This window comes from Rhinatrema bivittatum, chromosome 2 (genome assembly GCF_901001135.1).
Source record: "Rhinatrema bivittatum chromosome 2, aRhiBiv1.1, whole genome shotgun sequence".
NCBI classification, from domain to species: Eukaryota; Metazoa; Chordata; class Amphibia; order Gymnophiona; family Rhinatrematidae; genus Rhinatrema; species Rhinatrema bivittatum.
Genome location: NC_042616.1, coordinates 696,501,937 through 696,529,126, shown reverse-complemented (window position 1 = coordinate 696,529,126; position 27,190 = coordinate 696,501,937). Strand labels below are relative to the sequence as shown.

The 27,190-nt window shown below is 46.2% G+C and overlaps 1 protein-coding gene across 2 annotated transcripts in view; it reads right to left on the bottom strand.

The window, feature by feature from the left end:
- Positions 1–12,329, bottom strand: part of RIPK2 (receptor interacting serine/threonine kinase 2) — a 155,418-nt gene extending 143,089 nt beyond the window's left edge. Inside the window, exon 1 of one of the 2 annotated variants that reach the window (XM_029591619.1) lies at positions 11,810–12,329. In XM_029591619.1, coding sequence (XP_029447479.1) covers positions 11,810–12,120 — 311 coding nt within the window. In that variant the 5' untranslated portion in view covers positions 12,121–12,329. The remainder of the gene's footprint in view (positions 1–11,809) is intronic. The other variant, XM_029591620.1, reaches the window with a different exon arrangement.
- Positions 12,330–27,190: the final 14,861 nt, after the last annotated feature.

Genomic DNA, 27,190 nt, shown 5'->3' with positions numbered 1-27,190 from the left:
GAAACTGGTTGATAGTTGTTTGGGTCAAATGGGTCTAAGTTAGAATTTCTGAGTGTTGGTCTTATGGTTGCAATTTTAGGTAGTTGGGAAATGGGCTTCTGTTGTGTTGATGATGGTCAGGATGCAGTGGAGTAGTCCCGACTTGGCCTATTGATTAACCATGATAGGCAGGTGGTTGATTTGAGGGCAGTGAACAGGGAGTTCACATCTTCTAGTAGTGGGGTGAAGCTAGTTAAGGAATGAACTGAGGGAGAATGTTACATTTGTAGAGGGATACCTGATGATCTTGCCAGCTTTGACCAGATATATGTGATCTTATTCTTTAAAAATTTAGCAAGTTTGTTACAGTGGGCTTCCGTGGAGAGGGTGAGGGATAGGGCAGGGTGGATTCTAGGCACTGATTGATAATCTAAAATAATTCTTTAGGCAATTTCTCTGCTTAGTTGATTGTTCTAGAATGGAAGACTCTTTGCTTCAGTTGAGGCCTTTCTCTAAGAACATAAGAATATAAGAAATTGCCATACTGGGTCAGACCAAGGGTCTATTAAGCACAGCATCCTGCTTCCAACAGTGACAAAACCAGGCTACAAAAACATGGTAAGTACCCAAACACTAAGAAGATCCCATGCTACTGATGCCAGTGGTAGCAGAGGCCATTCCCTAAGTCACTTGATTATTATCAGTTAATGGACTTCTCCTTCAAGAACTTATCCAAAACTTTTTTAAACCCAGTTACACTAACTGCATTAACCACATTCTCTGGCAACAATTCCAGAGCTTAATTGTGCGTTGAGTGAAAAATATTTTTTTCTGATTAGCTTTAAATGTGTTACATGCTAACTTCATGGAGTGTCCCCTAGTCCTTCTATTATCTGAAAGTGTAAATAACCAATGTACATCTACCCATTCTAGAACTCTCATGAGTTTAAAGACCTCTTTCATATCTCCCCTCAGTTGTCTCTTCTCCAAGTTGAACAGCCCTAACCTCTTTAGCCTTTTCTCATAGGGGAGCTGTTTCATCACCTTTATCATTTTGGTCGCCCTTCTCTGTACCTTCTCCAGTGCAACTATATCTTTTTTGAGATGCACTGACCACTATTGTGCGGTCTCACCAAGGAGCGATACAGAGGCATTATGGCATTTTTCGTTCTATTCACCAGTCCCTTCCTAATAATTCCTGTTTGCTTTTTTGACTGCCACAGCACACTGAGCTGACAATTTCAATGTATTATCTACTATGATGCCTAGATCTTTTTCCTGGGTGTTAGTTCCTAATATGGAAGCTAACATTATTTAACTTCTGCATAATTATTTTCCCTATATGCAACACCTTGCACTTGTCCACATTAAATTTCATCTGCCATTTGGATGCCCAATCTTCCAGTCTTGTAAGGTCCTCTTGCAATCTATCTCAATTTGCTTGTGATTTAACTACTCTGAATAATTTTGTATCATCTGCAAATTTGATAACCTCACTTGTCATATTCTTTTCCAGATCATTTATAAATATATTGAAAAGCACCGGCCCAAGTAGAGATCCCTGAGGCACTCCACTGTTTACCCTTTTCCAGTGAAAAAATTGACCATTTAATCCTACTCTCTGTTTACTGTCTTTTAACCAGTCTGTAATCCATGAAAGAACATCGCCTCCTATCCCATGGCTTTTTAGTTTTCATAGAAGCCTTTCATGAGGGACTTTGTCAAAAGCCTGAAAATCCAAATATACTACATCTACCAATTCACTTTTATCCACATGTTTATTAACCGCTTAAAAAAAACAAAACAAAAAAACAGATTTGTAAGGCAAGACTTCCCTTGGGTAAATCCATGTTGACTGTGTTCCATTAAACCGTCTTTCTATATGCTCTGTGATTTTGATCTTTAGAATAGTTTTCACTATTCTTGTACCTAAGTTTCTGTTAGACATTCATTTTTAGTAACTATAGATCTGGTGGTCTCTTCCTGCTTGGTTTTCTGAGTTGGTGGGAGTGGGTGTACTTCAAAATGCATGAGGCAATAGTCTGTCCAGGAGAGTTTGGTGGTTTGTAGGGATGTGCAGAGCAAAGGTTTATGTTCATAAATCCATAAGTCGAAAGGGGGTCCCATTTGCGGTCAATATGGACATATGGAGAATTCCATAAGTTGAGTCTATGTCCATATGTGCAAATAAAAATTTAAACCCCTCACCCTCCTTAATCCCCCCCCCAAGACTTACCAAATCTCCCTGGTGGTACAGCAGGGAGTCAGGACGCCATTTCTGAACTCCTTTGCGGGGAGCACGTGACGTCGGCGTCACGTCGGAGTGACGCGGCGTCACGTGATTCCCCGCGCGATTGCTCCGGGACCCTCGTTGCACCCAAAAGAAACTTTTGGCCAGCTTGGGGGGGTCAGGAGGCCCCCCCCAAGCTGGCCGACGTCACGTGCTCCTCGCAAAGGAGTTCAGAAATGGCGTCCTGACTCCCTGCTGTACCACCAGGGAGTTTTGCTAAGTCTTGAGGGGGGGGGGGTATTAAGGAGGGTGAGGGGTTTAAATTTTTATTTAGGATCAACAATCGTGATTTCCAACTTATTCAACATAGCTATGTTGAATAAGTTGGAAATCCGATCGTTTTCGCCTCATCACTTTTTTAAGTTAAAAAAAAAAAAGTTGCGTTTTACATTTAAGTTCAAAATGAATGCACACCCCTAGTGGTTTGTAGGTTCTTGATTAGTTGTTTGTTTAGGAATTGAAGTGGGGCAAGCACCAGATCCAAGGTGTGTCCTGCTGAGTGGGTAGGTTCACCACTTACCAGTTAGATTAGGCCTAGTGCCTGTACTGCTGCTAGAGTTCTTGTGTGATGTTCAATCGTGGCTCATCCACATGGACACTGAAGTCTAATAGGATTAATGCCCTAGAGTTTTCCATGATGATCTCTGATATGAACTGTAGAAAGTCATACAGTGGTGATTGTTGGTTAATGGTATCATAGAAGGATCCCCAATTTGGGATGGGCGTTGACCTAGAGGAAGATTATTCCATTTCTTGTGGTCCCCATGTAGGGGTATGTAATACAGACTCAAGAGTGTTTCTGTTGAAGGCTGCTACTCCTCTGCCTCTTTTATTCCCATGGGGCATATGGATAAATGAGAGGTCCTTGGGCAGATTTGGTTGATATGGGGCATGTTCACTTTCTGTGCCCAAGTTTCTGTTATTCACAGGATATCTGCCAGGTCATCTGTAAGTAGGTCTGCCTTGTTGTGGATGCTTAGGAGCTGCATCATTTTCCTGTGTTGTTTGGCTTGTGTGTGAGGCATAACATTCTGGTTTTGGGTGGCCTGTGGTAGGTGTATGAGGGTTCTGTGAGTGTTCTTCCATTTCTGGGTTCAGACACACAGTGATTGCTCTGTCTAGTGATTATGGTGATTTTGCCAGGGGTGTAGGGGTTAATTTTGTTAAGAAGCATATTTTGATGAAAATGCAAGGAAAGGTTTTACTGTGTTATCAACAAAGTCTCCAAAGTCATTTTCCTTTGCTATGTGACTTCTGTAAGGTACATGGGGAGTCTTGAACTCTTGACTCTAGAGGTAAGGGGATGAAGCTCTAACAAAGAGTTACCCAATTAGTGGGAAGTGAGACAGCAGCTAGTACTGTTGGTCGTTAGGTATTCATGGGTAGTGTTATGACAAATCAGACTCTGCCTGCGCAGCTTCTTTTAAATGAGGGGCCTAAACTGGGTCATGCTGGATACACAGGGCTGGGCTGAATCTTCCCCTTTGCCTATCCAGTAAGAGAATCCACATTACTAGACTATCTTGTTTTGTTTTTTTTATACCTATAAGTCAGGAAACTCATGTTATATTCTGAACGTTTGTTGCTTCCATTAAATCTTACTGGAAAGTATGACTGTTGCGTGGTATTTGAACCAGACCCTGACAACTCCCAATACATACCCCAGGATTGTGTACCTGCAGATGGAATTATTCTTTCCTATTGTTTGCGATACTCCAATCCCTTACTGATAAATTTTAACCTTTTTGACCAGCACTAAGGACTTGAAGGGCTTGATGGACCCTTGGTTTGACTCAGTATGGCAATTCTTATGAAGTTTTTTTTTTAGACCATCCGTAGAAGTGTCCTTCTCTCAAGACTGGGATCGGTCAGCTTGGTCCTATATATTCAGGCTGAGCATGTGAAGAGAGCAGATTGGGTTGGAGCTGGGTTGGAGCTGGTGCTAAGGGGAGAGGCATTTTGTTGGAGGTTCCTGGCTTTGCCCCTTGGCCTGGAGAAGAGAGGGGTGAAGGTGCTGGGCAGACTGATTTTGGTGAAGAGAAGTATTTCTGGGTTCATTGGACTTGATTCAAGGTTTAGGAGGGAACCCCCCTGAGGGAAAGAGAGTCTGGGTGCCATGCCTGCCTTACTCCCAGGTGAAGTGGATGGCTTTTGCATTTGTTTGAGAGAAGATAAGTGTTTTGAAAGGAACTGAATTTCTGGATGTGTTGGGACTTTGCCATTCAAGGTCCTGATTTTGATTACCATCAGAGACTGAGAGCTCGTCTTTTTGTTCGGTCACTCAGGAGTGTGGATCTTACAAAAGTCCCTACCCCATAGAGATACTGGCTCAGAGAACAACAAAGTGAGAACAGGCACTATGAAGTTCTGAGTTAATTTTTTGAAGCATCATAGACTTTATTTTGAATGGTCTTTCAAGTTTAATTTTTGTTGCAGTAAAGTTTTAAGTTTGATTACCATTCCAGGTGTCTTGTTTGTTTTTCCAAGTGAAAGCATCCACCATCTGAAACAACAGACCATGAGTACTAGCCGCAAGAAATTATCTGGACTGAGAGTGGGTTCCAGGAGCTTAAGACCCCTCTCATCAAGAGAATCCACACACCGGGGTTGAAAGGACTGTGCAAGAGACTGAGTCCTGGGACTGAGTGTGCCCCCTGCACTAAATTCAGCTCTAACACTGAAGTGGGGGCTATACTATATGCACCACTTTGACTTTTCCATATTAAATTTCATTTGCTATGCAGATGGATAGTCTCCTAGTCTCACAAGTACAATCTGCTGCAGTTTTAACAACTCTGAATAATTTTGTGTCATCTTTGAATAATTTTGTTTCAAATTTGATGATTCCCTTTTCCAGATCATTTATGAATATGTTAAACAGCACTGGTCTCAGTACAGATCCCTGAGGTTTCTCCATTTGGAAAACTGACCATTAGATCCTACCTTCTGTTTCCTACATAAAAACATAAGAACATAAGAAATTGCCATGCTGGGTCAGACCAAGGGTCCATCAAGCCCAGCATCCTGTTTCCAACAGATGCCAAAACCAGGCCACAAGAACCTGGCAATTACCCAAACACTAAGAAGATCCTGTGCTACTGATGCAATTAATAGCAGTGGCTATTCCCTAAGTAAAATTGATTAATAGCCATTAATGGACCTCTCCTCCAAGAACTTATCCAAACCTTTTTTGAACCCAACTAAACTAACTGCACTAACCAAATCCTCTGGCAACAAATTCCAGAGCTTTATTGTGCGTTGAGTGAAAAATAATTTTCTCCGATTAGTCTTAAATGTGCTACTTGCTAACTTCATGGAATGCCCCCTAGTCCTTCTATTATTCGAAAGTGTAAATAACCGAGTCACATAAGAGGTTCAAGACCTCTCATGATCTTAAAGATCTCTATCATATCCCCCCTCAGCCATCTCTTCTCCAAGCTGAACAGCCCTAACCTCTTCAGCCTTTCCTCATAGGGGAGCTGTTCCATCCCCTTTATCATTTTGGTTGCTCTTCTCTGTACCTTCTCCATCGCAACTATATCTTTTTTGAGATGCGGTGACCAGAATTGTACACAGTATTCAAGGTGCGGTCTCACAATGGAGCGATACAGAGGCATTATCACATTTTCCGTTCTATTAACCATTCCCTTCCTAATAATTCTTAACATTCTATTTGCTTTTTTGACTGCTGCAGCACACTAAGCCGACAATTTTAAAGTATTATCCACTATGATGCCTAGAACTTTTTCCTGGGTGGTAGCTCCTAATATGGAACCTAATATCGTATAACTACATCAATGGTTATTTTTCCCTATATGCAACACCTTGCACTTGTCCACATTAAATTTCATCTGCCATTTGGATGCCCAATCTTCCAGTCTTGCAAGGTCCTCCGGTAATGTATCACAGTCTGCTTGTGATTTAACTATTCTGAATAATTTTGTATCATCCGCAACTTTGATAACCTCACTTGTCATATTCCTTTCCAGATCATTTATATATATATTGAAAAGCGGTCCAAGTACAGATCCCTGAGGCACTCCACTGTTTACTCTTTTCCACTGAGAAAATTGACCATTTAATCCTACTCTCTGTTTCCTGTCTTTTAACCAGTTTGTAATCCACGAAAGGACATCGCTTCCTATCCCATGCCTTTTTAGTTTTCGTAGAAGCCTCTCATGAGGGACTTTGTCAAACGCATTCTGAAAATCCAAATACACTACATCTACCAGTTCACCTTTATCCACATGTTTATTAACCCCTTCCTTTCCATAGAAGGACGCTGCCTATGAAGAAAAAGCTGACTAGGAAGCACAGCAGTATTGCTCAGTATTGCTCAGAGTCTGTGAAAGAAATATTAGTTGTTTGTTTTTTTCATGGGCACATGGAAAACTGCTGATGAATTAGCCTCACTAACAGGCTGATACAGAAAGAAACGCGTCAGTGTCCTGTGCATGCGATACAGTAAATAAAATTATGCTAATTAGGGCCCGTGGTAAAAGGAGGCGCTAGGGACACTAGTGGGTTTGACAGCCGATGCTCAATTTTGATGGCGTCGGTTCTCGGACCCGCTGACAGCCACGGGTTCGGAAACTGGACGCCGGCAAAATTTCAGTGTCAGGTTTTCAACCTGCGAGCCGTGGGCTGATTTTAAATTATTTTTACTTTTGGGACCTCTGACTTAATATCGCCATGATATTAAGTCGGAGGGGTGTTGTACACTTTCCCGGAGTTGAGAGAAATTAACGCCTACCTTTGGGTAGGCGCTAATTTCTGAAAGTAAAATGTGCGGCTTGGCTGCACATTTTACTTTCTGAATCGCGCTGGAATAACTAATAAGACCATCAACATGCATTTGCATGTTGCGGGCGCTATTAGTTTCGGGCGGGGTTGGACGCGCGTTTTCAACGCGCTATTACCCCTTACTGAATAAGGGGTAAAGCTAGCGCATCAAAAACGCACATCCAACCGGAGCGCACCATACTGTATCGACCTGTAAGCAAGTCTAGCTTAAGGTCTGTTATGAACTTTTAACAAATTCAGTCAATGAGAAGGTCTTCAAGAACAGACATCAGCTAGAGACATATTTGTGACAGAAACAGAGATTATGTCTTAATCTTAGTTTTCAAAGTATTAGCATGTATGATGTTTGAGACAGCCAAAAAACACATTTTAACCTAAATGTGCTCCTACCTCTGATATAACATTATCTGGTCATCAGCTCCCCAAGCCAAAACTTTTGTTTTCAATTTTTAGATTTGATTGACAGGATATTGGTATAAAACTAGGAGCTTCATCAGATGATCCATGCAGAGATTCTCAAGCTCCTGATATATACTTTAACACTCAAAAGGTCTTTGGACAGAAAAGAGGAAGATACATTACACTCTGGTCAAAATGCATGGCAACAGGGCCGTCTTTAGGCTGCTGCATACCGTGACCACACCGTGCCCCACAGATTGAGTGAACCCACAGCAGTTACACCACACAGACCTAAAGATGGCCCTGCAATGTGGGCCAGCAGAAGGAGGAAATGAAGTGTTGACGGAAGAGCCAGTTCATGCCGGGGGCAAGAAGAAGAACTGGCCACATGCTGGCTGGCTGGCAGGAAGCAGAGGAATAACGTGTTTCTGGAGCCAGTGACTAGAAAAAGAGCCAGGGAAGGGGAGGAGAGTGGAGAGGAGGGGAAGAATGAAAGGGCAGCTCTCAGTAACTCTATGTAATTTATGCTATCAATGATACTGTACCACACGCCTGAATTTAGCATGTCAAGCACTATTCTTCAGGAATGTACTGTAAATTTAATATTTCCAAGCAATAGTAAATATAGAATTCTTGATGTATTTACTATTACCATATTTTAAATATTGTCACATTATTTTCCTGTATAATGTTCTGAATTTGCGTTTGCTGTCTTACATAAAATTCCTAATAGTTCAGAACAGATGTGTAAGCATACAGCATGGCATTGCATGCTCCGACAGCCATAGTGGCATAAATTCTGCTTGAGCATCCTTTGCAGTGTGAGGGGGAGGAGAGGGGCCCAAGCAGGAAAAGGGGCCAGTGGTCCATCGCCTCAGAACAGCCGATTAGAGCCTGCGGACAACGTGCAGTGGCAGCAAGAGGGCAGGAGGAAAAATTGGTGTAGGGAGTCTGTGAGCCGGGCTTCCTGCTTCCAAGGAAAACCCATGAAAGAGGCAGAACTTTCCACTTTTAAAGGTACTGGGGCTCACAGCCTGGCTCTGACAGTTGAGTAGAAGAGCCAGATCATTGGAGGGACTCCATCCACCCACTCTCACAATTTCACTGTGGTGCCCCCGCGCCCCCCCCCCCCCTCCACTGAATGAGCCATGGTGGGCAGGATCGGTGCTGGCGTTTTAGCTGCCCCTGTACAAATAATGGCTGCGCTGCCCCACCTCCCTCCCCCCTTCTTCATTCATTGAGGCCGGTGCAATATAAAGCGCAGAAAGGAGGCGCTGAAAAGTCAGCGCCCGCTTTCCTAACGTGCGCATGGCGCCCGCAAGGGGGGGGGGGGCGCCATGCATTACCAAAATTAGGGTCTTGCGTGACCTTAGCGCCTCCTTGCTAACGCGACCCCGCCGCGGCTGCCGGTTATGAAGACCGACGCCGAATTTACTGGCGTCGGTCTTCATAACTCGGCGGTCTGATGAGTTTTTTTTTATTTTTTACTTAATAAAAGAAAGAAAAAAAAAGCAGTTTTTTCTGCTTTTTTGTACTTCTTTTATCTGCGCTCAGCATTTGCATTTGATGAGCGCTATTACATTCACTCCACGTCCTATGCAGGTTAAATAGGCGCTAATCCCCCTTTTGCATTAGGGGGTGGATTAGTGCCTATTTAACCCGCATCAGCTCCATTGTCTGTCCTGGGCTCATCAAAAAAATGCCAGCTTCTTCCAGTAATACAAACTTTAAAAACTGACCCCCCCCCCCCCCCCAGACAAACCTAATAGTCTTGCACAATGCCCCTCCACCTCCCTACCTCCCTCCTCGGCCTGTTCCACTCCCACAGTTATGCATTTATAATAGCATTTTACATGAAAAATATCAAAGTACCATATTCTGAGGTAAAAATATCACTTAAATTATATTTACAGCACTGCTGAGATGCCAACTTGAAATCCCTGCAAAAACACACTTGAAACTCATATGGTATTAGGCCTATTGTAACGTGTGCTGTGTGTGGGCTGACCCTCCAAAAGCCCTAAAACACTAATACACTTCCTCTTAGGAGAATACCTCACCTCAGTCACACATGCAGAACATGAATAACCCTCACCAAATACAGAATAGAGCGTCCATAAAGTAGAAATATAAAAGTGATCAAACCTGAACTGGAAACCACAAGAAGCCACACAATCTAAGCAGTGCAACAATAAAAAACCAGAACCATCATCATTATTAGTATTTTTTTACTATAATGATTATGTATTTATTTTATTTCTTGGTTTTATTGTTTGATGTTTGAGGAAAGTAAAAAAAAAATCTAATAATAACATTCCAAAAATAGAAGACAAATAAAAGATCGAAATCTTAAAAACTCACATACAATTTTTTTTAATGTCCCAAACACCAATAAAATATTTCAAAACAGCAGACACATTAAATAACACCTGAAAAATAAAACTAAAAAGGATTTTAAAAATTCACGCTCTCCATACCTGGGAACTTTTGATTTCCAGTCACCCTGAGATTGTCGTAGAAGTGGGATGCTCATATACACACACCACAGGCAAGCTCCCATTCATACTTACATACCCCAGGAAGTCTTCCATTCACATCCACCCAATGCCAGGCAGCAGGCTCCCATTCACACACACACACACACTGCCTATCCCAGGAAGGCTCTCATGCATGCATGTGTACACACACCACACCCATCACATGCAGGCTCCCATTCACACACACATGCACACACCACAGGCAACCTCCCATTCACTCACACACACACACACACACACACACCCATCACAGGCAGCCTCCCATTCACATCCACTCAATGCCAGGCAGCAGGCTCCCATTCACACACACACACTGCCTATCCCAGGAAGGATCTCATGCATGCATGTGCACACATACCACACCCATCACATGCAGGCTCCCATTCACACACACACCACAGGCAGCCTCCCATTCACTCACACACACACACACACACACACACACCCATCACAGGCAGCCTCCTATTCACATCCACTCAATGTCAGGCAGCAGGCTCCCATTTACACAAACACACTGCCTATCCCAGGAAGGATCTCATGCATGCATGTGCACACATACCACACCCATCACATGCAGGCTCCCATTCACACACACACGCACACACCACAGGCAGCCTCCCATTCACTCACACACACACATATACACACACACACACACGCACACACACCACACCCATCACATGCAGGTTCCCATTCACACACACGCACACACCACAGGCAGCCTCCCATTCACTCACACACACATACAGACCAGGCAGTCAGGGTCCATGGGTCATTCCTCCTCTGCAGCTGCTGCCAGCCTGTACCATCTTCTTTGGGGAAGAATGGCCATTCTGCAGCTCTTCCTGCATGCTGGCCCCATGGTAATTCAATAATCATGGTGCTAGCACTTCCTGTTTTCTTGCAAGATGAAAATACAGGAAGTGCTAGCACTGCGAATTACCGCAGGACCAGTGCCCGAGGAAGAGCTGCAGGATGGGCTTCTTCCATCGCTAGTGGGATGGAGCCCTCCAGCATCACACAGGCCTTCTATTTCTTCTGCTCTAGGTGGGATGGGGTCCACCAGAAGCCCCATGGGCTTCCTGATTCTTTTGCCGCCGGTGAGATGGAGTCTACCGGCGACCACATGAGCTTCCTGCTTCTTCCACTGCCAGTGGGATCAGGTCCACTGATGGTAGCACAGGCCTTTACCTACTCCTGACACCACCACCCCTGGATGTGCTGCCCTGTGCAATTGCATGGTTTGCACACTCGGTGGTGCTGGGCCTGATGGTGGGCCCTCTTTGAAAAGTTTGGCTTGTGAGCACAGACATTGATCATATGCCACTGCCTACAGTGCAATAGAAAAATAAAATAGCTATGAATCAGCGAGTTGTTTTTAATTGCATGAAATCCTCTTCTCTATTAACGCGCACTCAGACGTGTGTAAATATGCAGTGTGTACAAATATACAAGAAAATCCCCTTATTTCATAACCGCACCATGTACTGTGGCAGCCTAAAGCAAGCAACGCAAGAAAATAAAGAAACTTTTATGAAGAAAACTTTAAAAGACATTACATATTTTGACCAAATGGAAAACAAATTTCCTTCAGAAGAAATAAAAAAAAAAAAAAAAGAATGCTGAATTAAGAAAATTCAATTTACATTTTCCTACAGCTCTAACAAGTTGAAAGTCAAGCTGGTTATCTGAGCACCCTTCTTCCTTTCTGTTATCCCATGAAAGTTTTGCCAGTTGAAGAAGGCTGGACTCTGCCATCAGCTTAGAAATGCACTAGCCTGGGTACAGGAGTCGGACTCACCTCTCTACCAGCGGGCGCTGGATCTCCAGGTTCTTGACAGCCACCGAAACCCTCCAGTCCAAATGACAAGCTGTGAAGACTGTGCCGTAGGCTCCTTTGCTGAGAAAGCTCAGGCCGCTGAGCTTCTCGTAGGGGATGTTGGGGAGGGCACAACATATACTGCTGTTACTGCTGCTGCTGCAGGAGGCTGGGCTCTGTCCGGAGCCACTGGGAAAGGAGGAAGAGGACCTACGGGAAGCACAACAACAGCTACACATCGACGGGGTGTTGCTGCTGCTTCTGCTGCTGCTGCTGTCTTCACCGCTACTCATCTTTTCCCTCTGGCAGATGTCCTGAGCAGTGAATACATAGACACAACTATTATACTAGCCTTTGCCCTGTCTCTTTCCTAAATATGGTTAAAAAAAACCCCAAAAGCACTACCGATTCTCCTGGTCAGTATCGCAGGACAGATGGGAGCCTGTCCACAAACTGAAAGCGAAAGAGGAGATAAGCTTGGAGCAATTTCTCGTTCTTCCCCTCAGAACTAGTTCCTGTTCATATCCTGCACCACACACACACACACAAACTAGCATACTATAGAGTGTGTCTGTATGTGTGTGTGTGTGTGTGTGTGTGTATGGACAAAGGAGCTTTGTTTCTCTCTCTCTCACACACACACACACACACACACACACACACAGTAATAGCATACAGAGCTTTGTTATGCTAGTGCTAACATTTCAAAAGGAGATAAAACATCTTTTAAACTAGACCATGAGGGAAAGGCGATTGGAGTGAGGTATCTTTAAGGTATCTTTAAAGGATACTGACATAAAGGGGAAGTTAGAGAAGTTGTGATAAAAGCAGAAGTAGCCCAGGTGCATTTAAATAAAGGGCAGACAGAGAGAAATGATTCCAAACTACTCATTTCAGCGGCTAGGCAAGCTGTGAATATAATTGTAATCTCACCCCCGATGTGCAAGCCCAGCACCTGTGGGTACATAAAGTTATGTGTCTGCGCTACAGGGCAGGGACCCTGGATAGCTTCTCTAACTTTTCCCTTCCCAAGGTGCAGGTCCTTTTGACTAGAGGTAGAAAGGAGTCCTCTCAGGTCCCGTTGCAGGGTGGCTAGCTTCATGCACTGAATTCCCTGGCTAGGTGAATTTTTACACTTGGTGCTGAGTGCTGGGTGCTATGTGCTGACTGTTGAGTGCCAAAGAATACACAGGGACCATTGAGAGAGTGTCCAAAAATAATACTTTACTGCAAACAGTGTGGTTGAATAGCATAAATAAATAGGTTTCCAGTTCCACAGTTCTTTCTTTTCTTTTTCTCTTGGTTTACAGTTCTTATGCCCTCTATCTGTGCAAGAATCCTGCTGCCATCCTGGGTTAGGTACACTGTAAAGCACAGCACTAATTTAAACCTCATAATTCTATATCACATAAAAAATATGTGATTATAAACTGTCATCATTTAAAACTTTCCAGTCTGTTCAATTTGTGTGCCTGGGATTTTCCCAGCATGTGCTCCATTCTCAGGCTCCTTGGTGGCCTCACGTCCTCTTGGCTCTCTATCAGGCCGATACAGTAAAGCGCAGCCATGCTCGAGCGTCTTTTAACCCTCATTAGATGCACATTTTAAGCGCGTAAGCCAGACGCGCAATTCAGTATCGGCTTTTAAGTGTCCTTACCGCATGCCAAAAAAGACACGTTTCCATTAGTGCACGCCGCATATATATAGTATGTTAATGATCGGATTAGCTATTCCCCTCGATACAGTAACGCGCGCCCAAAGTAGCGCGTCTTTAACCTCTTTATTTACCGCCTACCTGACCCTGGCGTTAGTGTGGTGTTGTGCTCTGTGACAGTCAGCATCGGACCAGACAGCATCATGGACAACATGTATATATTGGCTTTGGCAATCTTTTTCATTCGGATGAGAACCAGAATAAGAAATGCTTGGCGAGCGAATTGTAGACGGCCGATTAGAGACAACAGCTAACAGGAGAAACCAGCAGCAAGACCAGAGGAGGTATGTTTGTGTTCTTTTTTGTGAGTATCCATGGTACTCTGGGTGACTCTGAGGCTCCGCGGGTCCAGCTCCGGTGTCCAGAACTAGGCGTCCTGAGGCTCCGCGGGTCCAGCGCAGACATGGACGCCTCTACGGACGCCGGAGAGAAGGAAGCCGCTGCGTCTAGAACTAGGCATCCTTGAGGCTCCGCTTCTATATATTTGTACTGATTGTAGTAAAAGCTTTAATAAGAACGCATAGCTCATCTGAGAATCCATACTTTAATAAAACTATGTACACCAGAGAATTCACACTGGAGCATATCCATTAATGTACTGAGTGAAACTATTTATATGTCCTGTACCTATATAAACTGGATTTTCTTCTGTTGTTTTTCATGCAGGCACAGGACTGGGTCATCGGCAGACCAGGACATATCATTCACCCATGGACAACTCTCTTTGGCATGTCCGAGCAAGATGTAGTCCGAACCTACCAGCTGAGCTCACGGGCAATCCTGTTCCTCTATGAAGATCTGTGCTGCGACCTTGAACTCCTGGCGAATCGCCACTACGCTGTGCCAGGGTTGACGAAACCTCTTGGTGCCTTAAGTTTTTTTTGGTACCAGAAGTTTTCAAAACCCCATGAGTGTCATTGCAGGTATAACACAGGCCTTTATTTCACGGCATCTGGCACAGGTCTTGAAGGCCATGATGAAGCGGATGAGGAAGTACATCGTATATCCTACGGATCCAGCGGAGCTGCAACAGATACGCAGTGAGTTCATGGGTATTACAGAGATACCGAACGTGTGGGTGCTATAGACTGCACCCATATTGTGTTAACCCCAAGGTCAGAGGAAGAGAGTTCGTTCCGGAATCACAAGCACTTCTATTCAATGAATGTTCAAGTTGTTTGCGATGTAAACCTTCGAATTCTAAATGTTGTAGCAAAGTTTCCTGGGAGCTGCCATGATGCCTACATTCTGGCACATTCATCTCTGGGGACCCATTTCCCTGAGGGGAAGTGCGATGAAGGCTGGCTACTTGGTAAGTGACAACGGCTACGGCCTGTGATTCTATATCATGTGTCATGTGTGCAGGTCTGGGATGTAAGGTATATGATAGTGTTTATGATGTTAAGCGCTGTGGCCGAAAAATGCTACAATGAGGCTCACGGCAACACCAGAAATGTGATCGAGCAGACTTTTGGGATTCTGAAGGGATGTTTCCGATGTCTGGATCACTCTGGGGGAGCCCTGCAGTACAGTGCAGAAAAGGTAGTGAACATAATTGTTGCCTGCTGCATGCTACACAACATTTGTCTGCGATTTGGTGTGGATGCAGAGGTGGCAGAAAACTTGCCGCTATATCCGCCTGTGGAACCAGCAGCTGAAGCAGACAACACTGCACGGGGGCATGATGTTCGATGAAGGATCATCAAAACTTATTTCTCTTGTAGTTCTTAACTGTTATACATTCATTTATCCATACTGATCTTCTTGTGTCTTCTGGCACCACTCCTGTCTCCAGGGTCCCATACTGATGTGGCGCTTTTATTGTAGTACATAGCTCTGCTAAATTTGAGATATTAATCCTTTACAGTATTAATCCTTTACAGTATTAATCCTGTACAGTATGTTTAATCTTGTGTTGTTTTTATTCCAGGAGCTATGATCCATCTAACAATTTTAAAAGCAACCTGATCCCTCCATCTAACCATTTCCCTGCAAGCAGAAAAGTTGATTGAAAATTATGAATAATAGTGAATCTAATAAAAACTTTTTCGAATTATTCCTTGTCTTCTCTGTGTTTTTCATGGTTTCATTTATAGTTCTTGAAGTATAAAATCAATAAACTGTGTGTACCGATTTTATCCTCAATAAATTGCTTTCTTTCCTTGTAAAATATACGTTATGTTATTTCGGCATACATGATACTCCAGGAACAAGCGGAGACATGGACGCCTTTATGGACGCCAGGGGAAGGAAGCCGCACAAGTCTTCCTCCAGTGTCTAGAATTAGGCATCCCTGCAGTTCCGCTGGTCCATTGGAGACATGGACGCTTGTATGGACTCCAGGGGAAGGAAGCCGCGGAAGCCTTCCTCCAGTGTCTAGAATTAGGCGTCCCTGTGGTTCCGCTGATCCATCGGAGACATGGACGCCTGTACGGACGCCGGGAGAAGGACGCAGGACTCTTGCACGTGGAACGCCATCCCCTACGACCACATCCAGATGGTCATTTTGTTATTGCTTTCCAGCTATCTGAAGATGCCCCGTGGCAGGCTACCGAACTTTGCAGAGGGGGATGTCCGGCTCCTGGCCACACTAATCGTGGCAGACGAACGCCACCTCTAATTCTGCCCTGGGAGTCTGCGGGACCAGGATCAGGCTGACGAGGCCTGGCGGATGCTCAGGGTGGAATTCAACGCCCAGTCGTCCTTCCCCAGGGAGGTAAGTTCATAGCTCTCTGTTGTGGTAGGCCAAGGTCGGGTTTATGTTGCTTATAAGGAATGACACAGCTTATAATTCTAGCTAGCTGGAAAAAAAACAAGTTAAATTAAATTTAGTATTTTGGTGGTGTTCTGTATTGCTGGGGTCAGAAAAGAAAAACTGACACTTGTTTGGTTCAAATTGCTTTTAGCCTCTAAAGCAAAGTTAAAGTTTTATATTAAGTTATGTTTCCTATTTGTGTTTTATTCTCGCCAGGTTGAGGCATTGAAAAAGAGGGAAGACGGATAAGGCGGAAGGAGCCTGAATACCTATGGGCCCTGCGGGCCCACCGCAGACGGAGGAAGGTATGTGCTGTCAGCAATTGAAATGTTATGGTTACCATGCAAGCGGCGAGGTGTTCTGTAATAATGGCTATAAGAAATGTATCATTTCTACCATTCTGGATCTTTGCATGCACAGGAGTGACACTTTTGCTATTTCTGTTTTCAGAGACCACCTCAGAATCTTCACAGAGCTCCGAATCCACTCCTCCGCCTTCCCCGCCACCAGAACAGCAAGGTGAGCCTATAATAGTTTCGTCCTTGTAAAAGTATATGGATGTTTTATGCCGTGTGGCGCGCCGCTCACAGTTGAATTTTAAATATCATGAGTACGGTAATGCAAGAGAGGGATGTCTTGTTTAAAAATGCATATAAGCAAGTTCTCCTTCTGTATCTTTGGATGCACGACAGCAGTATCGCTTTTCCTTTTTCTCTTTTCAGATACATCGGCAGAGGAGGAAGGCAATGAGCCGGCACCAAGGATTTCCCCCCCCCCCCTTATCTCCACCCCATGTCTCTCCAACCTCCATCTCTCCAGCCCCCATCTGTCCAGCCCCTCCAGTGCCATTGATTTTCCCACCCCCGTCTCTCCTGCCCCCATCTCTCCTGCCCCACCAGCCATGGAGGACGAGGATGACATCATTGATGTTGTCAACCTGGTCTCTCCAGATCATCCAGGTGCGGGTCTACAACCGGAGGCCAGCGCAGCATCCAGGGAAGGGTTCTCGGCCCTTGTGGCATGCCTGGATGCTGTGCTGGCTCTCCAGGTCCGGGTGACCCGTAGCCTGGATGACCTGGAGGTACAGGCAGTGCAGGCGGTGACCATCCTGCATAACCTGTGCCACGGCCAGCAGGAGATCATTGAGCTCCTGCGCACAATGGCAGGAACACAATCCCTGCTGGTCATGGTGCAGGCTCCTGCGGGACGGCCACCATCTGAGCAACATCAATGATGATCCTCCTCTTCCCCCATGGCATGGTCCCTTCCCTTTCCTTGCCCATCCCATCCCATATACATATATAGGTTAACAAGAAAACTGTTTTTATATTGTTGTGCATACAGAAAAGATTTGTAAATAGTTAGAAAATATATTTTGAATTTGAATATTGACTGAGTTTGATTAATTGACATTTTTTTTATAGTTTTAAAATGAAATGAGGGGTGGAATGTCACACAAAAATGATACATCGGTTAATGGACAAAACAAACTTTCATTTTAAAAATTTAAGGCTGGTCAATGGAACAAAAAGCTGAGGCAACATCTCTAATGGCGCCGATCAATTCCGTCATCATTTGTCTAATCAAAGTCACTTGAGAAGCCATCCCAGCATTGATGTTGGCTCGGATCAACCTCATTTCCTGGAGCATCAGGTCATTGTGTTGATCCTGTCGAGAGGTGATTCCATTCATAAACTGCTCGCTTAGCCCGTCAATTCCAAAAAGTGCCTGGTCAAGGTCCTGTGATACTGATGCCGTTTCCTGTACCGGTGGAGCAGCAGCCTGTAGCGGACATGGTTGTGATGCTAGAAATGGTTCCATGGCGACAGATGCCTCAGGTTGTGTAAAAGATGGTTCCAGAGCTGCAGATGCCTCCGGTTGTTGGCTCTCCAGAGTCACATTGAACAGGTTAAATGTAACCACTTCCTCTGTGGAGACGTTTTGGCTGGGGGAGTCAGCGTTTGACATGGGTAAAACAAATTCGTCAGGCGTGGGAATGGATTCTTCGCTGGTTACATCACCATCGTCCACTCTAACTGTGGAGAAAGATAGAGAAAGAGGTTGCAGTTAGAGTTGTCAGTTTACCCCTCATGAGCCCAAAAGTAAACATGCAATGGAAATGCATACCTTCGCTTGCTCCTGTGTCAGTGCCGAACTGTGTGCGTGCACCGACCACGACCTCTGATCTCACAGTACAAAGAACCAGCCTCTGGTGTCAACACTATATGACCATGTGGCACTGGTCCTCTTTGCCGATGCATCAATTTTTGAAGCCTTCTCTTTCACCTCTTTTCTAATGTCGTGCCACCGGTGCTGTACCTGTTTAATGTCCCTGGGTGTCACAGAAAGGGAGCTCACATCCTGTGCGATCTTCTCCCAAGTCTGTTTCTTCATGAAGCAAGAAACCTTGGACTGGAATAGAACTTTATATTTGTCACAGACAGCATGGCACAGCAACTCCTTTTCTTCATCAGAGAAGCGAGCATTATGGGTTCACTTTTTGGATGGCCGGCTAGAACTACTGCCTTCCTGTTGTTGAAGACCACTGTAATGTGCCTCAACCTTTGCAATAGTACGTTTTCCTGCCATGTTAATATCTTAACGGGGGGAAAAAAAAAGAAGAATGGTGATTAATGAGTGGAGAGACAGCATAACGGAAATAGACAAAAGCAGTATAAATGAAAAATAGTGACCCAGAAACTAGAGAGGCTACCAACCTTTCCAGACACTCAAGAGGCCAAGGAGGTATGCTGCCTTGAGCACCCGGAAAGGTTGGTAGCTGTACGGACATGTCAGTATACCTACCAACCTCTCCAGACACTCAAGAGGCCAAGGAGGTACGCTGCCTTGAGCACTCAGAAAGGTTGGTAGCTGTACAGACATGTCGGTATAGCTACCAACCTTTCCGGACACTCAAGAAAACAAGGAGGTTGGAAGCTAACTGGGCCTGCGACCATGGATGTCCACGCCATGGATGGTAGGCAGAAAAAGGCAGGAACGTCCATGTTCGCCGGCCATGTTACCTTCCAACGTCCATGGCCTGCAGCGGAGCGGCCTTGAGCACCCAGAAAGGTTGGTAGCTGTACGGACATGTCGGTATAGCTACCAAACTCTCTGGACGCTCAAGAGGCCAAGGAGGTACGCTGCCTTGAGTGCCCGGAAAGGTTGGAAGCTGTACGGACATGTCGGTATAGCTACCAAACTTTCCGGATGCTCGGAAGCTAGCTGGGCCTGCGACCATGGTTGTCCACGCCATGGACGGTGGGCAGAAAAAGGTGTAAACATCCATGTTCGCCGGCCATGTTACCTTCCAACATCCATGGCCTGCGACTGAGCAGCCTTGAGCGCCCAGAAAGGTTGGTAGCTGTATGGAAGTTGGTATAGCTACCAACTTCTGTGGACGCTCAAGAGGCCAAGGAGGTACACTGCCCTGAGCACCCAGAAAGGTTGGTACCTGTACGGACATGTTGGTATACCTACCAATCTCTCCGGACGCTCAAGAGGCCAAGGAGGTACGCTGCCTTGAGCACCCGGAAAGGTTGGTAGCTGTACGGACATGTCGGTATAGCTACCAAAATTTCCAGACGCTCAAGAGGCCAAGGAGGTTGGAAGCTAGCTGGGCCTGCGACCATGGTGTCCATGCCATGGACAGTGGGCAGAAAAAGGTGGGAACATCCATGTTCGCAGGCCATGTTACCTTCCAACATCCATGGTCTGCGGCGGAGCGGCCTTGAGCTCCTGGAAAGGTTGGTAGCTGTTTGTCTACCAACCTTTTTCGGACGCTCAAGAGGCCAAGGAGGTTGGAAGCTAGCTGCCTTGAGTGCCCGGAAAGATTGGTTGAACATTCGAAAGTAGCTAGCATGGCCTCAGCGTTCATGACTCATGGGGTCCATGGGGTCCATGCGGTACCTGTTGGAAAGAAAGAAGCGTGCATTGGTATGCCTACCTGCTGAAGGCGTTGCCGATCTTCCGATAGATATCCAATGGAACAGTTGTACCCGGTCTGTCCTAGGCCAAAACCAAATACAAAGGGATTTTTTCACTTGGAGATGCGACTGATATACACGTCGAAGGTAGGATTATAACGCGACAATGATGTCACAAAGGGGGAACAATGAGATAATTTTACAGATAGATGAAAAGCTTGGAATTTGTAACATTTTCGAAATGACAACTCCTGTTCAATTGAAATGACAGGTATGGAATGACATGTATGGAAGAGCAACAATTTGTGCAGCACCCTGGATACTGAATGGTAGGGATGTGAATCGTTTTAGGACGATTAAAATTATCGTCCGATAATTTTAATATCGTCTTAAACCGTTATGGAACACAATACAATAGAGATTCTAACGATTTATCGTTATAAATCGTTAGAATCGTGAGCCGGCACACTAAAACCCCCTAAAACCCACCCCCGACCCTTTAAATTAAATCCCCCACCCTCCCGAACCCCCCCCCCCAATGACTTAAATAACCTGCGGGTCCAGCGGCGGTCCGGAACGGCAGCGGTCCGGAACAGGCTCCTGCTCCTGAATCTTGTTGTCTTCAGCCGGCGCCATTTTCCAAAATGGCGCCGAAAAATGGCGGCGGCCATAGACGAACACGATTGGACGGCAGGAGGTCCTTCCGGACCCCCGCTGGACTTTTGGCAAGTCTTGTGGGGGTCAGGAGGCCCCCCCCAAGCTGGCCAAAAGTTCCTGGAGGTCCAGCGGGGGTCAGGGAGCGATTTCCCGCCGCGAATCGTTTTCGTACGGAAAATGGCGCCGGCAGGAGATCGACTGCAGGAGGTCGTTCAGCGAGGCGCCGGAACCCTCGCTGAACGATCTCCTGCAGTCGATCTCCTGCCGGCGCCATTTTCCGTACGAAAACGATTCGCGGCGGGAAATCGCTCCCTGACCCCCGCTGGACCTCCAGGAACTTTTGGCCAGCTTGGGGGGGGCCTCCTGACCCCCACAAGACTTGCCAAAAGTCCAGCGGGGGTCCGGAAGGACCTCCTGCCGTCCAATCGTGTTCGTCTATGGCCGCCGCCATTTTTCGGCGCCATTTTGGAAAATGGCGCCGGCTGAAGACAACAAGATTCAGTAGCAGGAGCCCGTTCCGGACCGCTGCCGTTCCGGACCGCCGCTGGACCCGCAGGTTATTTAAGTCATTTGGGGGGGGGTTCGGGAGGGTGGGGGATTTAATTTAAAGGGTCGGGGGTGGGTTTTAGGGGGTTTTAATGTGCCGGTTTTGCGATTTTACGTTTTTTTGATTTTTCACGATTTTTCACAATTTTTCACGATATTTTACCCCCCCAAACGGCAACAATACGATTCCCTCCCCCTCCCAGCCGAAATCGATCGTTAAGACGATCGAGGACACGATTCACATCCCTACTGAATGGGCGTTTCTTAACGTCCTATACAATAAAATCGATAGCGAACTCCCACCGCGCTTTAGGCGCACCTTTGCCGTCGCTTGGATTTGCGTCCAATTTCAATACTGAATCGAGCAGAATGTGAACCAAAATGTGCGCGCGTCAAATGAACGTGTGATAGACACTGCCGCACTTTTTTTTACGCGCCATTACTGTATCGGCATGTATAGGAGCTGGAAAGTGGAGCACACATTGGCTTAGTTCCCCAGCCCTTGCACTTTTGCAAATGTCAAACTGTGGCTATGGCAACAGCAGCAGCAACAGTAATTTGTAACTTATTAAAATTGTCTATTGTTCCTGAAGATTGGAGGGTGGCCAATCTAACACCAATCTTTAAAAAGAGCTCCAGTAGGGATCCTGAAACTATAGAGAGGTGAGACTGACTTCAGAGTTGGGAAAAATAATAGAGATGTGAATCAGCACCGGAATCGGTCAGGTTCCGATTCACATGTGTTTTTTTTTTCATCGGGCCCGATCGCGATTTTGTTTATCGGCTGCACCCGAGCCGATAAACAAAAAACCCACCCCGACCCTTTAAAACTAATACCTTAGCTTCCCCCACCCTCCCGACCCCCCAGAAAACTCTTTACAGGTACCTGGTGGTCCAGTGGGGATCATTGGAGCGATCTCCCTATCCCAGGCCGATGGCCCTTTGCCCTTACCAAGTGACAGGGTATCCGTGCCATTGGCCAGACCCTGTCACATGGTAGGAGCACTGGATGGCTGGCGTCATCTTCTACTCCTACCATGTGACAGGGGCTGACCAATGGCACCGGTAGCCCCTGTGACATAGTAAGAGCAAAGGCCATTGGCGCCATTTTGATTACTGGCAGCCGATGGCCTGAGTGCAGGAGATCGCTCCTGGACCCTCGCTGGACCACCAGGAGCTTTTGGAAATTCTTGGGGGACCCTCCTGACCCCCACAAGACTTGCCAAAAGTCCAGCGGGGGTCCAGCGGGGGTCCAGCGGGGGACCTCCTGCACTCGGACCGTCGGCTGCCAGTACTATGTCACAGGGGCTACCGGTGCCATTGGTCAGCCCCTGTCACATGGTAGGAGCACAAGATGGTGCCGGGCATCCAGTGTTCCTACCATGTGACAGGGTCCGGCCAATGGCACGGATACCCTGTCACATGGTAAGGGCAAAGGGCCATTGGCGCCATTTTGATTAGTGGCAGCCGACGGCCCAGGAGCAGGAGATCGCTCCAGGGACCCCCACTGGACCACCAGGTACCTGTAAAGAGTTTTTTGGGGGGTCGGGAGGGTCTGTGCAGTGAAATCCCTAGTCTGCCTCTTTTGTGCTTACAAGCAAATTGCATGTGTGTGCACACCACACACGTTACATTAGTGCATAGCAAGGCACAGTGGCAGTGGGCAATGGGTAGTTTCAGACTGAACTTTATTATCGGGATGGTCTGTGCAGTGAAATCCCCAGTCTGCCTCTTTTGTGCTTACAAGCAAGCTGCGTTTGTGTGTGCACACCACACACATTACATTAGTGCATAGCAAGGCACTGTGACAGTGGGCAATGGGTAGTTTAACAGACTTAACTGTATTATTGGGATGATCTGAGCAGTGAAATCCCCAGTCTGCATCTTTTGTGCTTACAAGCAAACTGCATGTGTGTGCACACCACACACATTACATTAGTGCATAGCAAGGCACTGTGACAGTGGGCAGTGGGTAGTTTAACAGACTGAACTTTATTATTGGGACGGTCTATGCAGAAAAAACCCCAGTCTGCCTCTTTTGTGCTTACAAGCAAGCTGCGTGTGTGCGTGCACAACACATACGTTACATTAGTGCATAGCAAGGCACTGTGACAGTGGGCAGTGGGTAGTTTAACAGACTGAACTTTATTATTGGGACGGTCTATGCAGAAAAAACCCCAGTCTGCCTCTTTTGTGCTTACAAGCAAGCTGCGTGTGTGCGTGCACAACACATACGTTACATTAGTGCATAGCAAGGCACAGTGACAGTGGGCAATGGGTAGTTTCAGACTGAACTTTATTATTGGGATGGTCTGTGCAGTGAAATCCCCAGTCTACTTCTTTTGTGCTCACAAGCAAGCTGCGTGTGTGTGTGCACACCACACACGTTACATTAGTGCATAGCAAGGCACTGTGACAGTGGGCAGTGTGTAGTTTAACAGTCTGAACTTTATTATTGGGACGGTCTGTGCAGTGAAATCCCTAGTCTGCCTCTTTTGTGCTTACAAGCAAGCTGCGTGTGTGTGCGCACACCACACACATTACATTAGTGCTTAGCAAGGCACTGTGACAGTGGGCAGCCAGAGGGCACTAGGCAGTGACATTAAATCCTTAATGTCAAGGAAAGCTAGAGGTAGTCGACTGATTGGGACTGGCAGAGGATGCACTTCAAAAGGCACTAGTGCCATTCCCCCATTATATTTTAAAAGGGACCTGTCACAATCTAAATTCTTTGTAGGGGCAGGCAGTTCCATCCAGAAAAAAATGAAATCTGACCATAATGCATCGCCATCACCAACACCTGTTTCTGACCCTATAGTTTTGGAAGTGAGGGAAGGGGAGGCTGAGTCATGTCAGACAAAATGTTGACACCCAAAAGCAGCAGGGAGACAGATGTCTCGACTAACTCTTAGCGTTGACAATGTAGTACAGTCACTGTTTGCTTCTGATTCAGATGAAGAATCATCTTATGTGGGATTTTCATCAGAAACGGAAGAAGTAATAGCTGACGAAGCTTTAGGAGGATCAGTTAGTCCTGTCTTAGCCTCCACTTCAGTGCAGCAGGGGAGAGATGAAACTGATGAGGAGAAGGAGGAAGAGCAGTCAGCGCAGGCACAGAGGGTGACTGAGACCCCTGGCATTGCTTCTCAGGGTGCACCCACTACTTCAGCTCCAGTGCCAGCATCCACCCCCAAGGCTTTAGAGAGGGGAGGATCATGAAAGACATCTACGATCTGGAGCCACTTTAAAGTGACAGATGACCCACGTTTTGCTCGGTGTAATTACTGTGGCAGGGATATTAGCAGAGTCAAGCAAATGGGACATCTATCTAATTTTGGCATGACGCATCATATGAAGAGGCAACACCCAACAAGAGTACTGCCATCTGGGGATGGTGGCAGTACCAGTCAGGGGACCCCTTCCAAGCAGTGTAAAGTGGTTCAAAAGCAGCAGAGACAGCCCATGCCCTCATCCCCTTCTAGCAGTCAGGTGGCAGGCCAGCAACCCCCTGACATGTGGCAGAAGTGACAACCCACCATGGAGGAAAATGGGGTGGAGGGTGGTAACGCTATCCCGGGGTAGGAGACAGGCAGCCTCAAAAGTTATAACCAGGACCATTGGGGAAATGATTGCCCTTGATGACCAGCCCTTGCAGTTAGTGGAGAATGTGGGTTTCAAGTTTTTTCTGAAGGTCGTAGTTCCAAATTACAAAGTCCCCTCCAAAACCACATTTAGCAGAAAGGTCATCCCCAGCCTGAACAAGCAGTATCACAGTAGCATTTAAGCGCTGCTAGCTAAGGCAGAGGGGAGAGTGCATTTCACCTGCGATATATGGACCACCATGAATGCTGCACACTCTTACCTCTCCCTGACAGCACTCTGGTGGGACCTGGCTGAAGCGGGGAAGCCAGCAGCTCTATTACTGAACAAGTATCAGGGTGGAGGTAGGCTTTACTACACACCCACCTGATGGACCAGGCCCGTACCGCAGCCAATATTCTAGCATGCATCAGATACTGGAGGAGTGGCAGCTATACCAGCGAGACAGGAATCCTCAGGCAGAGTTCTTTGTCACAGACAATGGTGCAAACATGGTTAAGGCAATAAACGACGGGCACTTTAAGAACATCCAATGGTTTGCACACACTCTGTACCTGGTAGTGAAGTCAGCTCTGGGGATGGATTCCAATGACAAAGAGAATGAATACCTGCATAGGTTAATACAGAAGTGCAGGAACATAGCAGCACACTTCCACAGAAGTGTGAAGGTGGGGAAGGTTATCTGACAAAAGCAGACTGATTTGGAGATGCCTCACAAGTGTCTCATTCAAGACATTGCCACCCGGTGGAATTCCACCTTTATGATGCTGGAGAGGTTAGTGGAGCTGCAGACACCCCTTCATGAACTTTCTGGTACAATGGACATAGGTGTGCAGAATCCCCTAAGGCATCATGATTGGTTAGTCATGAATCAGGTGGTAAAAATCCTGCAGCCCTTCAAGGATGTCACGGTGGAGCTGAGTTCCAGAAGTGCCACCTTGGCTGACTTCATCCCTATAGTTAATCTCCTGGATGAACATTTGGAGGCCTTTAAACAGGAAGATGGAATGACAGTTGAGGTGCTGCATTGTCTGGATGTTTTGCAGCAGCAGGTGGAAGAGAGATTAAGGCCTTTAACGGAACAGATTACATACATGCTCACCACAGTCTGTGATCCACGTGTGAAAGGGAAACTCACCCTACAGTACGATTGTCTCTTATTGGTGAAGGACCTGCTGTTAAAAATTCCATGAACAGGAGTGCCATAGGCAGAGACAGATTAGGTGTGAAGCAGAGGTGGAAACAGCAGGCACTTCAGAGAGTTGGGGTAGCCCAAGCAGGAGCAGCACTCTTTTAGTGACAGCTAGTACCTCCTCCTCCTCCTCCACTTCAGAACGCCAAAGGCATGTTGCCCATAATGATTCATCTGTTGTGCTACAGGCTAGAGAGAAAGCATCTGGCATGAGTGACTCTCAGACCACCCAAGCAAAGGAGACACTAGCACAGCTGTCAGTGACACGGTATCTCTCAGAGCTGACAGAGAACATGCAGACAGATCCGCTGGCATATTGGGCACACAAGTCCACTGTCTGGCTACACCTAGCCAAAGTGGCTCAGCGATATCTGTCATGTCCACCAACCAGTGTGCCCAGTGAACTTGTCTTTTCAATGACAGGGGATATCATGAGCCCTTACCGCTTAAGGCTGGCACCAGAGTTGATGGAAATGCTAGTGTTTTTGAAAGAAACCTGCCTTTGCTTGGGTTTCCAAATTTTCCCTGTGAATGGCAAGATGAATAAAAGCAATTGAAAGCCTTGCAGCAGCTCCAACTGCCTCCTATGCTCCAGATAATATAAGCACTGCAGCACATGTACCTGACCTGAAATGCTGTGCCTGACCGTCCACTATCCAGCCATACATCCCTACAAGGGCCTGACCTGAAATGTTGTGCGTGACACTAACTGCTCTACTCGTTCAAGACCTCTCATGATCTTAAAGACCTCTATCCTATCCTCCCTAAGCCATCTCTTCTCCAAGCTGAACAGCCCTAACCTCTTCAGCCTTTCCTCAGAGGGGAGCTGTTCCATCCTCTTTATCATTTTGGTTGCCATTTTCTGTACCTTCTCCATTGCAACTATATCTTTTTTTAGATGCAGCAACCATAATTGTACACAGAATTCAAGGTGCGGTCTCACCAATGAGCGATATAGAGGCATTATGACATT